Source organism: Sinohyriopsis cumingii, chromosome 16 (genome assembly GCF_028554795.1).
Source record: "Sinohyriopsis cumingii isolate HCF-2022 chromosome 16, ASM2855479v2, whole genome shotgun sequence".
Lineage (NCBI taxonomy): Eukaryota > Metazoa > Mollusca > Bivalvia > Unionida > Unionidae > Sinohyriopsis > Sinohyriopsis cumingii.
Window position 1 is genome coordinate 20384919 of NC_142976.1, and position 16333 is coordinate 20401251.

Below are 16333 nucleotides of genomic sequence, written 5' to 3' on the forward strand. Positions count from 1 at the left end.
ATAATGGTCACCTGTATTAAGTAGGTATAAATTGATTCACTGATGTATCCACATAAATATGACTTTGCTTTTCCAATGCACACTTTACAAATGGTGGAGAATCAATACAAAATAATGTATACAGCATAAATTGCTTTTAATCTCCAGTGGTTGCTAATATTTTATTAGTCCTTTGCCTCATTATTCCTTATATGTATCAATATGTATCAGGTTGTGTATGGTAATACATGTTGGTGCATGTGATGTGAGTATTACACCCCTATTATCAAGCAGTCACTTTTCCATAATTTCAAGCTAGAAATAAATAAACTGTTATTAGATAACTTTCTTAAAGAAGCAACTGCCTTGAGACACTATTTTTCGTACATATCAAAGGTGTCTGTTTCTGATCCACATTAGTGGACCCTATGTAAATGATACCTATTCAAAAAGAACAATATTCACAAGACCTGATTTCTTAATTTCATAATCAAATTTATTCCCTACATAAATGGGACCAGTCTACAAGAAGCAAATTTTTTATATTAAAAGAAACAGTTTCTTGCGTGACTTGTATACCCAGGTTTAGCTGTTTTCGTTCTGGTAATAAATTGTAGGCTAAGTTTTTGTTTTAGAACAGGTATATTTAGATAAAATGTCATTACTTACAGAAAGTGCTTGATAATATATCTTGTCTCTGCAGGTATACATGCAATTGCACTGACACAGGATTCAAGGGAGATAACTGTTCAATCAACATTGATGATTGTGAGAGCCAACCATGTGTGAATGGAGCAAACTGCACAGATCGTGTCAAGGTTATTATACAGTTTGAAACAGCTATCTCTCTATATAGATTTGCCCTCTGATCACCCATTTCCAAACTGAAGATTTCAAATTGGTCTGCATACTTACATTGATTGACATATTTTATCTACTTAGAAAATACATGGAATAAAACTGCAGACAATCTCAGTGACATGAGACCCATTATTGGAGTACCATCCTTCATACAGAACAAATAGGACAGAGGGTGTGTTATTGTTCCACTTGCATATAAGGCACATACCTGACGTGTGCTTACCATGTGAAGCGTGAACCTAATGTGGAGTGTCTATGTTAATAGTGCTCACTTAAAGTGGAACCTAGAGTTTATTGACTCTAGTAACTACTAGTAACTACTGAGAGTAGAACCATGAGTAGAGTGTGTACCCAAGTAGTGCCACTGACAGTATAACCTAGTGTAGTGTATGTACCTTACTAATGCCACTGACATTAGAACCTAAAGTGGAGTGTGTACCTTACTAGTGCCCACTGACAGTAGTGTATCTTACTATTGTCAACTAACAGTAGAACCTAAAGTGGAGTGTGTACCTTACTAGTGCCCACTGAAAGTAGTGTACCTTACTATTGTCAACTAACAGTTGAACCTATAGTAGAGTGTGTACCTTACTAGTGCCCACTGAAAGTAGTGTATCTTACTATTGTCAACTAACAGTAGAACCTATAGTAGAGTGTGTACCTTATTAGTGCCACTGATAATAGTGAACAGTATTCAGCTTCCTTTACATGAGACAAAAGTTTATATATGAACTCAGTGTAATAGCTTTTTATATGAACTTGATGAAATGTCTTTGAATATGAACTCAGTGTAATAACATTTTGATGATTTGCCACCAGAGAAAAGATTTGACTCCCTAATATAGTGTGGCTTGTATAGATATTTTATATTGTTACAATGTTTGTTATATTCTTTGAGTGTATATTTTGGAGCATTTTAAGAAACGTTGCTTCTTTACCTTATATCTGTGTTGTAGCAAAACATTCTTTTATTCACAAGTATTTACTTTCCTCAACATTGCAAGGTGGGATCCCAAAATAGGAACATCCATATCTCTTGTTGTTATTTGAAAAACACCAAGGTAATCCAAGCAATTCATTTCCAGTTGGCAAGTTTTTGGTGGATGACCATCCAGCTAAATATGCAAAGAATAGGACCTCATAAAGACATAGGTGTTGAAAATAACACTTAGTGACATTCGACCATGATGTACAAGCACTTTCAATATTCCATTTCAGTAGCCTCCAATTGCTGCTTATGTCGTTTTTAGTAATTATACATCATCAAATCAAGATGACATCATTGAAGCTACTATGATGTAATAGTAGCCTTGGTCTTGATGGCAGGGGCCCTTGACAGTTGAGTTGTCCAAGGCACTTGCCTTTACAGATGAATGACATCTCATTATCTGTCTGTGTGGGTTTGAACCTCTACTCAACTGATTTGGTTAGGTGAGAAAGCTTGTTTGCAGCTTTCATTGTGCTGGGTGTTCTTCCCAAGGTTTTCCCAGGTACTTCCTCAACCAGATATACTGGCTGCCATGTATGGTCCATCATGTGATGAAAAGTAGCATCAAGTCCACTACAGCCAAAATAGTCTTGAGATAAAAATAGCCTCTATTTACTTCTGAATTGTTTTTTTACTAGCATGTGATGGAATGGCTGAGAATTCTCCTGTTGTAGGGCTTGGACAGTTCAAAATAATTTACATCTGATATTTTTTATAGTGCAAAACAGAATGGCTGAGGTCATTTGAATTATAGGGCTGAGGGGAATTAAAAATGGTCACTATATATATCTGAGGTGTATTTTTTACTTGTGACAGAAAGGCTGAGAATATTCCAACCATAGAATCCAAATCCACATCAATGAATGTAAACAGTGATGAAGACATTGTCCATAAGACCACAAAGTTTGATACCCAAATAGTAAAAATAGATGGAATGAAAATTTAATTTGATGTTTACTAACTTAGTTTTATTTCCACCAGGATTTTAATTGCTCCTGCTACCAAGGCTATAATGGCAAGACTTGTTCCATTGACATTGATGAATGTGCAAGTAATCCCTGTCAATATAATGGCACCTGTCTCCAGAAGTCAAACACCACCCTGTATGATAACAAACATCCAGGATTTGGGAATTTTTCCTTTGCTAATGCATTTGGCTACATATGTCAATGTATCCCTGGAATTACAGGTTAGTACTTTGTCTATCAGTCCATCTTTCTCATTATGTAGTATTTGTCATGCTGTATAGGATTTATCTCCCTTGTTTTGTCTCATTATCCTTCGCCTTTAGTGCCCCACATCAAGATGCTGGCATCTTATAATAATCACCATTTCTATCTCTCTGTCTGACTGTCCATTCACACTATTTGCAAGCAAAACAGATATTCAGTCTTTGCACATTGGATGCTGTTTGATGTGTGAAGTGTATGCACATTGGATGCTGTTTGCTGTGTGAAGTGTATGCACATTGGATGCTGTTTGGTGTGTGAAGTGTATGCACATTGGATGCTGTTTTGTATGTGAAGTGTATGCACATTGGATGCTGTTTGGTATGTGAAGTGTATGCACATTGGATGCTGTTAGGTGTGTGAAGTGTATGCACATTGGATGCTGTTTGGTGTGTGAAGTGTATGCACATTGGATGCTGTTTGGTATGTGAAGTGTATGCACATTGGATGCTGTTTGGTGTGTGAAGTGTATGCACATTGGATGCTGTTAGGTGTGTGAAGTGTATGCACATTGGATGCTGTTTGGTGTGTGAAGTGTATGCACATTGGATGCTGTTTGGTGTGTGAAGTGTATGCACATTGGATGCTGTTTGGTGTGTGAAGTATATGCACATTGGATGTTGTTTGGTATGTGAAATGTATGCACATTGGATACTGTTTGGTATGTAAAGTGTATGCACATTGGATGCTGTTAGGTATGTGAATTATATGTGGTACCATCTTATCAGTTGAGTGCAAACAACAACGTTCCTGATCTGATGTAGCATAATGAGCATGCAGAGCAGCATCTGTGTTTGTTCTGCTGATTACTCTTAACAAACTGCAAAGACCCAGATCGGCTGGCACATTATGTGGTGGCAGATCTGGGTCTGTGCAGTTGGACTTGTGTTATAAATGAGTATATAATGTACTTCATGCAGAGGGGCCCCGAGTGGCCGAGTGGTCAAAAGCGCTCTCCGTTACGGATCACTGCCATCTCACCTCTGTCCGCGTGAGTTCGAGTCTCGGATTTGGCTAATGTGGTTATGTGAGAAAGCTTGCCAGTAGCTTCTCGTGGGTCGGTGGTTCTTTCCGGGTTCTTCCTCCACCATTAATACTGGCCGCCATGTCTAGCCTATCTTGTGCTGAAAAATGGCGTTAAACCCTACAGCAACAACAACAACAACAACAACAACTTCATGCAGAATATATTTCTATCAATTTTAAACAGAACTGCTACTCAATAAACTAAGATGCAACACCAAAGACATGGTACCTATTTCCATGTAATTTTCAGTCTGTTTTTGTGCTGGTCATCCACCATCTTTGCTAGCCAAGGTTTCGATAACCCTACCTACACCCACCACATCCAATCAAAATTAACTTTTCAAATTTGAACACTGTTCCTATGTGATCGGGACAAGGGGAGCACCCAGCTTGAATGGAATGATAATAGGCAACTTTCCATTGTCGGTCCATGTTTTATACCTTTCACTCAAATACACTTGTGATTTGGATTTTTATCGTACCTTTAACAATTTTTCAGTCATGTCGCTATGATGTCTGCAGTGTGGCAGTTTATGGTGATGTCTAGCACTAGGGCATCATGCTGCAGACATGTAGCATGATGTCTTACCCAGTCACATTATCCTGACACCAGGCCGACCAGTCCTTACATTAACCTCTTAATGCTGACTGCCAAGTGAGGTAGCTGTTATTGCCATTTTTTAAAGTTTTTGATATATCTCAGACATGGATCAAACACACGACCTCCTGCATCTGAGGTGGATGCTCTAACCACTAGGCCACCAGAGTGGTCAAATACACCTGTAATATACCTGTAATGGCTTCCCTCTGGTACATAGTCATACTTTTGATCTTAAACTTTCAAAGTGTCCTTTTTAGGTCAATTGCATCGTTTTCAGCGGATGTACAGTGCATCACACTATTAGTCAGTTAGCATTATATGCTAAGGTAGGCAACACATGAAATCCATTAGATATCGCTAGGACAAAGCACCAATATAGCTGTTCGATCAGCCAAGGTGTAGATAGGGTTATTGGAACCTTGGCTAGCGAAGATGGTCATCCAACATTCATACAGTTATACAAAGTAATACTAACTTGAATTTGAGTGAAGATATTACTTTATTCCAATATCTTTCAGCCATGAGACATCTCATTTGCTTGCATATCTTCAAATAGTATTTTCTGTAAGTTGTCAGTGTCTTCTGAAACGTGAGGTTTCTTGACAATACAAACATGCAGCCAGTGCTGAACTGTTCATATGAATGATTTTCAGGTGTATATTGATTGCAATCATCAGCAATCTTTCGCAGACTCTTTCATGTGTTTCACTACACCACTCTGAAATTTGGCAGTCCCCCGACATTAAAGAGCTTTTTTTTCTTCATGGCAGCTGCAGTGTTTAACGTTTCCTTGTAAAAATGGGCTCACAAGTTGTAAAATGGCAGTCTTGTGAACATAAAACATTTGTGCAAGTTTTTACTGACTTACATCTTTTTTAAAAACTTGTATATCATGATGTTGTTGCTAAGTTAACATTTCTTGCCATCTGCCATTTACTATTGCAATGGAACATTAAAGAAATTTCAAGAGCAGACCACTTATTTTTAGCTCTACTGACCATCGACCATAAGTGCTTATGACAGAACCTGTTGTCCATCATATAACGTTCATCTGTCCATTAGCACATCTGTTATTGCTACTTGTCAGAAATTACTTGGAGGATTACCATGAAACTTAAAACACACATGGATAGTCAGTCCCAAAGAAAATGGCTGCCCATCTTGAAAATCTTGTTATCCTGAGTGGATGGTCAAATCATGGAGTGTTTAGTACAAGACTTCTTATGATGCCTAATTGGTTCTAAACATAATTGGTGTCAATCTGAAAATCCCGTTATTACTACATCTTTATGGATGATCATATCAACATGGGGTTTTCATTTAAAAACATCATAGGTTTAGTTGGTTCTAAATAAAGATGGTGTCCCTCAGATCTTTGTTGTTGTTGTTGTAGGGTTTAATGCTATTTTTCAGCACAAGATAGGCTATAAATGGCGGCCAGAATAACTGGTGGAGGAAGAACCCTGGAAAACCCTGGGAAGAACCAGCGACCCATGAGAAGCTACTGGCAGGCTTTCTCACGTACCCATGCTAGCCGAGCCTGAGACTCGAACACATGCCTCCCTCAGATCTATGGACACTGCTGTTACTGCTAATCCCCATGAACAGATGGTCATATCAGCAAGGTGTTTTCTGTAAAGAGATTTCATACAATGGCCAATTGGTCTTAAAGGATAATAGTATTCATCTGACATCCAGCATAGCCACCACAGTGCCCTACTTTGGCATCCAGTATAGGCACCACATTGGCCTACTTTGGCACCCAGTACAGCCACCACAGTGGCCTACTTTGCCAATTGTGTTACTGATGCTTCTGTTGAATGGGTGATAATTTAGACATCGGGTTCTTGTGTAACAGTTAGTTCTCCTGAGAGACATTATGCATAAGGATCCTAATGGAGGAAGGAACCATGGTGACCCAGTGGTTAATGTGCTTTACCTGCTCCTGCAATGGTGTGGGTTAGAATGCCCCCATTGTGTGCTTTACCTGCTCCTGCAATGGTGTGGGTTAGAATGCCCCCATTGGATCAGCTCATGTTGGCTACCATGGTGTGGTTATTGGCAAGACCATTTTGCTCCAATTGAAACTTCTTGAATTTGTGTAATTCCATGGTCCTAAATGAAAATGGTACCAATCTGGTCTGCAATAGTGAAGCCATGGTAACCATCTTGAAAAGTTTGTTATATTTACTTCCTCTAAACAGATAGTCATGCAATAAACCCCTGATTTACATGTATTGTGTTCCTACAAAATCTCATCGATGTCAGATTTGGACAACTCAAATCCATCCTTCAGTGGAGAGCCATATATTCATCATGGTGGAACGCATGCTAGGGAAACGATGTTGTGCATTCATTATGTGTTTGTCAGCATTGGTGCTGATACTAGTTTGTGTAAATGGGGAGTTTACAGTACAGACACTGGGTTATCAGCTCTACTGGTCATAGTGTATGAGCTGATTCTGTTGTCTGTTGCCCAACATCCATCTGTTAGCAAAGGGTTGTTATCATTAAGCTCTGAAAATACCTAAAGGATCGCCATGAAACTCATATATTCATACCATGCTTTCATTGGTCCTAGATTAAAAAGGTGCTCCTCAGGCATCAAATATGGCTACCACAGCAGCCATCTTGAAAATCTTGCTCTTACTATTCCTCCTGAATGGATGTCCATATCAACATATGGTTTCACTAACAGACTTCTTATGCTGTCTAGTTGGTGCAGAAAGGAAAGGTGCTGATTTGACCTACAACATGGCCACCATATGCTAAAATACTTTTGTGATGTCTAGTTGGTGCAAAAAGAAATGGTGTCAACTTAATGACCAATATGACCATAACATCAGCCATCTTGACTTTTTAAAATAATCTCTATTCTTGCATGAATGGTTGTATCGACATTTCACATTCATCTGAAGACTTCTTATGATGTCTAGTTGGTCATATATAAAAATGGTGCTTATCTGAAATCAAAATATGCCACAATGGCAGCCATCTTGAAAATCCTTTTATTGCAACTCCTCTTGAACAGAATGTTACATTGATGTTGTGTTTTCACTAAAAAGACTTTTTATGATATCTGGTTGGTCTTAAGTGTACATGGTGCTAGTCTGACATCCATAACAGCAATGACACACTGGCCATCTTGAAAATCTTTGTCGCCACTACTCCTCCTGAGTGGATTATTGTATTAACTGGAGGTTTTCACTGAAAGACTTCTTATGATGTCTAGTTGGTCCTAAATGATAATGTTGTCAATCTAACATTCAATTTGGCTGCCACTGTGACAGCAGCCATCTAGAAAATCTTTCTACTGCTACTCCTCCAGAACAGAAAGTCATATTGACATGGGAGTTTTCAACCAAAGACGTATTCCGCTACTCAGTCATTAATGAAAATGATGTTGATCTGGAGACTTAGTAAGGTTGCCACAGTGGGCATCTTTAAATCTTGATATGGAGGTATAGTAAGGCTGTCACAGTGGGCATCTTTAAATTGTGTTATGGAGGCATAGTAAGGCTACCACAGTGGGCATCTTTAAATCTTGTTATGGAGGCATAGTAAGGCTGCCACAGTGGGCACCTTTAAATCTTGTTATGTAGGCATAGTAAGGTTGCCACAGTGGGCACCTTTAAATCTGGTTATGTAGGCATAGTAAGGTTGCCACAATGGGCATCTTTAAATCTTGTTATGGAGGTATAGTAAGGCTGTCACAGTGGGCATCTTTAAATCTTGTTATGGAGGCATAGTAACGTTGCCATAGTGGGCATCTTTAAATCTTGTAATGGAGGCATAGTAAGGCTGCCACAGTGGGCATTTTTAAATCTTGTTATGTAGGCATAGTAAGGTTGCCACAGTGGGCACCTTTAAATCTTGTTATGTAGGCATAGTAAGGTTGCCACAGTGGGCATCTTTAAATCTTGTTATGGAGGTATAGTAAGGCTGTCACAGTGGGCATCTTTAAATCTTGTTATGGAGGCATAGTAACGTTGCCATAGTGGGCATCTTTAAATCTTGTTATGGAGGCATAGTAAGGTTGCCACAGTGGGCACCTTTAAATCTTGTTATGTAGGCATAGTAAGGTTGCCACAGTGGGCATCTTTAAATCTTGTTATGGAGGCATAGTAAGGCTACCACAGTGGGCACCTTTAAATCTTGTTATGGAGGTATAGTAAGGCTGTCACAGTGGGCATCTTTAAATTGTGTTATGGAGGCATTGTAAGGCTACCACAGTGGGCATCTTTAAATCTTGTAATGGAGGCATAGTAAGGCTGCCACAGTGGGCACCTTTAAATCTTGTTATGTAGGCATAGTAAGGTTGCCACAGTAGGCATCTTTAAATCTTGTTATGGAGGCATAGTAAGGCTACCACAGTGGGCATCATTAAATCCTGTTATGGAGGTATAGTAAGGCTGTCACAGTGGGCATCTTTAAATTGTGTTATGGAGGCATTGTAAGGCTACCACAGTGGGCATCTTTAAATCTTGTAATGGAGGCATAGTAAGGCTGCCACAGTGGGCACCTTTAAATCTTGTTATGTAGGCATAGTAAGGTTGCCACAGTGGGCATCTTTAAATCTTGTTATGGAGGCATAGTAAGGCTACCACAGTGGGCATCATTAAATCCTGTTATGGAGGTATAGTAAGGCTGTCACAGTGGGCATCTTTAAATTGTGTTATGGAGGCATTGTAAGGCTACCACAGTGGGCATCTTTAAATCTTGTAATGGAGGCATAGTAAGGCTGCCACAGTGGGCACCTTTAAATCTTGTTATGTAGGCATAGTAAGGTTGCCACAGTGGGCATCTTTAAATCTTGTTATGGAGGCATAGTAAGGCTACCACAGTGGGCATCATTAAATCCTGTTATGGAGGTATAGTAAGGCTGTCACAGTGGGCATCTTTAAATTGTGTTATGGAGGCATTGTAAGGCTACCACAGTGGGCATCTTTAAATCTTGTTATGGAGGCATAGTAAGGCTACCACAGTGGGCACCTTTAAATCTTTTTATGCAGACATAGTAAGCCTGCCACAGTGGGTACATTTAAATCTTGTTATGGAGGCATAGTAAGGCTATCCCAGTGGGTACCTTTAAATCTTGTTTTCAGTTCTTTTCTGGAATGAATGGTCATATCATCATGGGGTTTTCACTAAAGATATCTTGTAAAATTTTGTGGATCTGGAATTAAAATGATGTTGATCTGATATCCAATATGTGGCTATCTTGAAAATCTTGTTTTATCTACTTCTCTTCAAGGAAAAAGTCATTTTGACATGGGTATCTTGTCAGAAGATTTCTTATGATGTCTACTTGGTCTTATTTGAAAATGACTAATCCTCAATATGGTCACCATGGTGGCTGTCTTGAAAATACTGTTATCACTACTCCCATATGGATGGCTATATCAAGTTGGGTTTTTCATTAATAGACATTTTGTAAAACCTAGTTGGTCCTAAAAGAAAATGATGCCAGTCATACATCCAGTATGGCTGTTGTAAAAACCTTACTGTCACTTGAATGGATAATCATTATGACATGAGTTTTGACCAAAAGACATCTAATGATGTCTACTTGATCCTATATGAAACTAGTGGCAGTCTGAAAACCAGTCTGTTTGAAAATCTTGTTATCACTGAAGAATCTCAAAACCAGTCTGTTAACCACAGCAAACTAGTTTGAAAATCTTGTTATTGCTGAAGAATATCAGAGATGGTTTCAGTACTCTGTAATTAAAAGGGAAAAAAGGTGTTATCTTGAATTCCTTTAAATTCATTTCAGACAGCAGAGCATCAGTCTCTTGAAGGAACTCCTGTTACTAGAAAACTTAGGATGTCTGGTCAGTCTGGCCAATAAAATGGCACTTAAAAGACTTTAAACATGGTGACCATCTTGAAAATCATGTTATCACTACTCATCTTCAAATTGATTTTTATGTTGACGTGGGGTTCTCAGCCAAACACTTCTCACTGTATGTAGTTGGTCCTAAATGAATGATGCTTATATCACCTGCCAAACATTGCCAAATTGCTTATTAGATTCTATCGCCTAGAAATACAAAATATTTTCTGTCCTAAATAATGGTCATACCAGCATGTTTAGAAAACACCCCCAACTGCAACTCTCTTGCAAAATATAATAGTTTCTCTATTTAAATGATGCTGATCCAGTCTTATAAATGGCGGCCTTTATGACCATCTTGAAAATATTTTATTTGGATATTGACATCCTGCTTATCTTACCTCCAGCATGTTCCATAGTGATCATCTCAGTCATCTTGTCACTGTGGCTCTTGCATTAAATGTGGCATTGGCATTGGGTTCTCACTAAAACACCTGTTATAATAATTACTTGGTCCTGATTGAGAATGGTGCAGATCTGACAACCAATCTATCTGCACTTTTGTGAAAACAAGACCTAATTGGCCTTGGGGTCAAGTCAAAGGTCACTGCTGGCATATGTATACACCCACCATAAGGTGGAGATTATTTTCTTATGATAATTTGTCAGTCCATTGATCCATCTATCCATCAGTATGTTGCTAAGCTGGTTTCCACTCAATAACTTTGTTGTCCATCACTGACAGTTATTAAACTTTGTGGATGGCTTGTACTTGGGGTAAGGAAGAAATTATTCTATTAATTTTGAGCTCAGTAGCAGAAAGGTTGAGGTCCCTGACTAAAAAATTGAAAATATTCTGCACAGCAATTTAAGAGAACATATAGTATTGAGAACTAAATCCAAACTAACTCTAGAAGTTACATCACAAGTCCATAAGAATAGTGTTCCAAATGAATCCAAGGTTTTGCTGGTGCTGATGTACCATTAGCTTTGCATGTGCTGAAGTGCCAGAAGTCATATATATCACAATGACAATGTCCAAATATCTTTGAATGAATTCACAAATATCCAAAAATAGTGTTCAGTCCATTCTGTCATATGAGCTCTTTGTATTGCCAGTGAATAATTTAAAGAAATGATTCCTCTCAAATTAAATCTAAAAACAACATTAAATACTTTTGCAGACTGAAAATAAAATAAGAACTGTAATAGAAATAGGAATGAATAATTGTTCACTTCTTCCTCCTTATATAAATCCATATATGTAGTACAACTCTGTTACAATACATTACTGCTTGATCCATGTCACAATACATCAGCACCTGACCTATGTTGTAATACTCAGTGACACTAATGGAAAATTACCCCAAACTGTAAACATGTTCATTTTCAGGGTAGGGCTTAGAACTAAAATCCAAGCAAAGAATCTATCTATAACATGATCTTAAAATATTACCTACTATCATGGACAAAAATGAGCCATGTTATATATTGTTCACACATGATTATTACATTCTACAATCACAGACATAAATTAAGCACACATAGATATATATAATAACCTACAGTTAACAAACTTTGTGACTTGCTTTCACTTAGGCAGTGAAGAACAATATTGAGTTTGAAGTCAAAGGTCAAAGATCAAAACCCTTCAATGCCTGTCAAAAGGTCAAAGATCAAAAACCTTCAATGACTGTCTTCTCCAAACTTTTGTTTTCCAGAACCGATGGTCTTTTCTTCAAGACATTGCCAAGTGCATTGTAGTGAGCAGGTTCCACTGTCAAAGCACCCATTTCAAATAGCTCTGGTTTATTACTAGATTCAGCCTTTTTAACCAATGCATTGCCTTTACACCATTAGATTTTGCGTTCTATATTAAAAGTTAAAATTCATGAAAATGTTCACTCAGTTATTTCAAAGATACTAGCTTAAGAAGTATAGAAAATGTAAATGCATTGATTCAAGTTGTGAGTACAATCATGGACAAAAATGAGCTGTGTAATATGTTATTTACACATGATCATTACAATCTACAATCACAGACATAAATTAAGCACACATGGATATACATAACAAGCTTAAGAAGTATAGAAAATGTAAATGCATTGATTCAAGTTGTGAATAAAATGTTCACATTTTCAATCAAAGTTTTCAGAATTTATGAGTGAAAATGGTTAACAGGTATATACCACATTGCATGCTCAAAAGTGTAAGTTTAGTTTGACTAGCAGGTAAATAGCTTGCTTTGTTTAGCATGAAAATACTGGAATCAGATGTGAAATACATATAGCCATTGTAAACACAGACTTTGGGGTGTCATGAGCAGTCTTTAATGATGACAGAAAATGATAGTACAGTACTTGATATTGAATTATCGCCCAGAAATACAAAATATTTTCTGTTCTTGTATGTGGATTATTTAAAACTCTCTCCTTCATTTTATATGTAACAAATTAAATCCAAAAAAGGAGTCTTGTCGTTAAGACTGAACATTGAAAAATCAGTAAATATATTCATAAAATTTTTAGAGACTGTCTGATTTTCATGCATTAAAATTAATTTTTGGCAAATAGATTGCAAATGTAATGTAGCTATAACCTTCATAACTATCTGCTAACGAGTTTTCTTCCCCTCTTCTACATTGCAGGTGCGAACTGTGAAATTAACATTGATGACTGCCAAAACAGTAGCTGTAGCAATGGTGCCACCTGTGTAGATTACATCAACAGATATGAATGCAGATGTGTCCCTGGTTATAGGGGTCAGTTTTGTGAAGTAGAAATTAACGAGTGTATAGAGTATCAAGCTTGTAAGTTTGGATCAAATTGTACTGACCTCGTGAATGACTACAGGTGTACTTGTCCACTTCTGTATCAAGGAAAACCATATGGTGGGAAAAACTGTACATTTGAATTTACCATTTGTGCTGTAAATGAATGCAAAAGTGGTTCCACATGTAGACCATTGTTAGTGGATGAAGCTAGTGGCCAGCAGAATTACACATGCGCCTGCACAAATGGATTTACAGGACGTTTTTGTAACATCTCGACAACAATGTCCTTTAATAATGGCTCACACATCTATATAAAGAAAGAGGTCCAAGATCCACAAGATGTCAGTAAGTTTTCGTTTAGATTCAGAACAACTTTGGCAGATTCTTTATTGATTGCCTGGCTTGGACTTCACTCCAGTGGATTGTTTTTGACCATTGAGTTGAAAAACTCGAATTTATTTGTTGGATATACCATTAATAGCAGTATTGATTTGAAAAGTGTGTCAATACCTCTTTCTTTTAATGATGCTAATTGGCACACAGTCCATGTCATTGAAGACGTCACGAAGAAGATTATATCAGTGAAAATTATAAGTATTTTGTGTGTATCACAAAATCAATGTACTCTGAACACTAGCTACTCCACAGATTCTTTGCAACATTTTTATTTTGGCAGTATGGGTAGTGATTCAAAGATTCTGAAGAATACATTATCAAAAGCCCAGTTTATTGGATGTATGCAAGATATTTCGATTGGAGACACATTGCTTGAAATCCAAACCAATACGCCCATGATACGATTACAGACAAGTTTTATAAATCTTACCTTGAATTGTCCACGTCAGGAGCAATGTATTCCAGATCCATGCCATGGGCAAGGTGTGTGCACTGACCTGTGGAATTCATTCAGGTGTAACTGCAGGAGACCATTTCTAGGATCTACGTGTAATAATGGTATGTAAAAGTAATAATCACTAAATCGTTAATTGCAGGAGTCTTTCATATATTTAATAGAGCCATTTTATGCTTTATTTCTGATACATGTGTTTAATATCAACCATGCCAAAGGAATTATTTCACTTCATTTGTGTTTTGTTTTGTTTTTATATAGGAATCTCGATATACAGTTTTCGAGTTTCCTCACCAAGGTTTGCAGAAGATATAAATTTTAAACCTGATGATTTATGAAATATATTACACAGTGATATTCTGTTTGGAATGCATCCACTACTTTGCAGATCCAGTGAACCACATTTTCTGGCTTGTTTTGGCAATAATATATTTTAAGGATCAACAGCTTACTATGCAGCTGTCAAACAACAATTATCTCCCCTTGGATTATGGACCTTGTGCCATTTCCCCTCAGTCATCGATTACTACTTCCACCAATATATGGTCATTTTGTCATAGGAGGTCTTTAATATATCTACCATTTTTTCCCCTCCAGATTGCACAATTTATAGGTTTCTTTGTATCTTAGGGCTGTTCCATATAAACATGCTTTAGACATGTTTTGCCTCCACTGAAGAGGGATTGAAGGTTAGATCTCTGACCTTGCAGAGAATTTCATGTGGTCTTAGTCAAATGACATGGCCCTTTGTCTGAAATGGAATCTTCTACTGTTCTGACATCTTTAAATACACACCCATAAAACCAGTCTAGATCCTTCCTGACTCATATTTTCTAGAATACTAATTTTATATTCTCCCAGGCTTCAGCTGCCAGAATCTGAAAATTCTTGCATTGTTGGGACACAAACTATCTGTGATTGAATGGAAACAGTGTTACATGTGACTGATCTAATTTTGGGCTACATAGTAACATTGTTAGAAGTGGCAGATCTCAGATTGCAAATGTGTACTCGGTATATGATGCATAATAACTATATTCTTGTATCTGAGATTTTTATATAAAGCATTACCTAGACCTAAAACTATGTTGTCAATGTTCTAAAATTTGCATTATTGTAATGATGCTATAAACAGCTATAAGCAAGGAAAAGACCAATGCCAGAATGGATGTCTAAAAGTAGTGCTAAATTGCGAAATTGTCACAGAATTTAACTGAGAATAAACATGTCCCTGAACATTAGATTACATAGTTTCAGACTAAAAGTAACGCTACTACAGTTACCAAAATTACAACATTGTCTCATACTATAGCAAAGACTGAGAGACTCTGGAACATTGACATTCAAATAGTTGAGACAAAAACTAAGGCTACAAATATGAAATTGTCCCAGAATTTAACAGAGACTAAACATATCCTGGAACATTATATTACATTGGTTTAGTCTAAAAAAAAGTACTAAAACTACCATAATGTCTCATAATTAAGTGGGACAAGCTCTGGAAGATGTTATTCAGATTGCCTTGACTTAAAAATTTGCACTAAAATTACGAAAATTTAGCTGACTTGAATGGAAACTGATTACTAGCCAGATCTTTTCTTTTCTTGTTGTCAGAAATGGCAAAGACAAAGAGTGGCACTTATTTCTGAAATTGCACCAAACATTAGCGGACACTGATAATAGTCAGGCAATAAATTTGGAAAAATTCCTAAGATTTAAAGCAATACGTTAGTTACTAAACCTATAGTTATACTGACTTCAGTGGTAGTTGCCCAAAATACCCTTTGTTAGTTTAGAGCCTAAGTAAGAGTGCAAGAGAAGAGGATGAAATCTCACAAAGCTACTATCCCTCACAGCGAAAAAATATACTATCCATCAAACCAACTATTCCATTCAACACCCTTTAAACACACTATCAAAAGTGCTTTAGTGTTAGTATAGAATTTAAATCTCACACAGTGCAAATCAGAAATTGAAAAATGTTAGTAACTGTTTATAAGCACAACTTGTAGGAATATCCATTTAAAAAAAAAAAACTAGTATATATTTAGAGTCACAACATGCAGGAAATTCCTCTGGAAAAACCTTGTATTTATTTTTAGCCATAATTTGTGGTAAAATCCTATGGGAAAATCTAGTATCTATTTATGATTACTACTTGTATTAATTCCTATGGAAAAATTCAAAGTA

At 37.1% G+C, this 16333-nt stretch overlaps 1 protein-coding gene across 4 annotated transcripts in view; it reads left to right on the plus strand.

The window, feature by feature from the left end:
• Positions 1–16333, plus strand: part of LOC149780039 (protein crumbs-like) — a 237653-nt gene that overhangs the window by 91637 nt on the left and 129683 nt on the right. For all 4 annotated transcript variants that reach the window (XR_016414989.1, XM_089936792.1, XM_089936793.1 and 1 more), the window contains 3 exons: positions 683–797; positions 2810–3017; positions 13168–14247. Coding sequence is in view for 3 of the 4 variants with exons in the window: in XM_089936792.1 (XP_089792918.1) it covers positions 683–797; positions 2810–3017; positions 13168–14247 (1403 nt within the window). In the remaining variant the exon portion in view is untranslated. The remainder of the gene's footprint in view (positions 1–682; positions 798–2809; positions 3018–13167; positions 14248–16333) is intronic.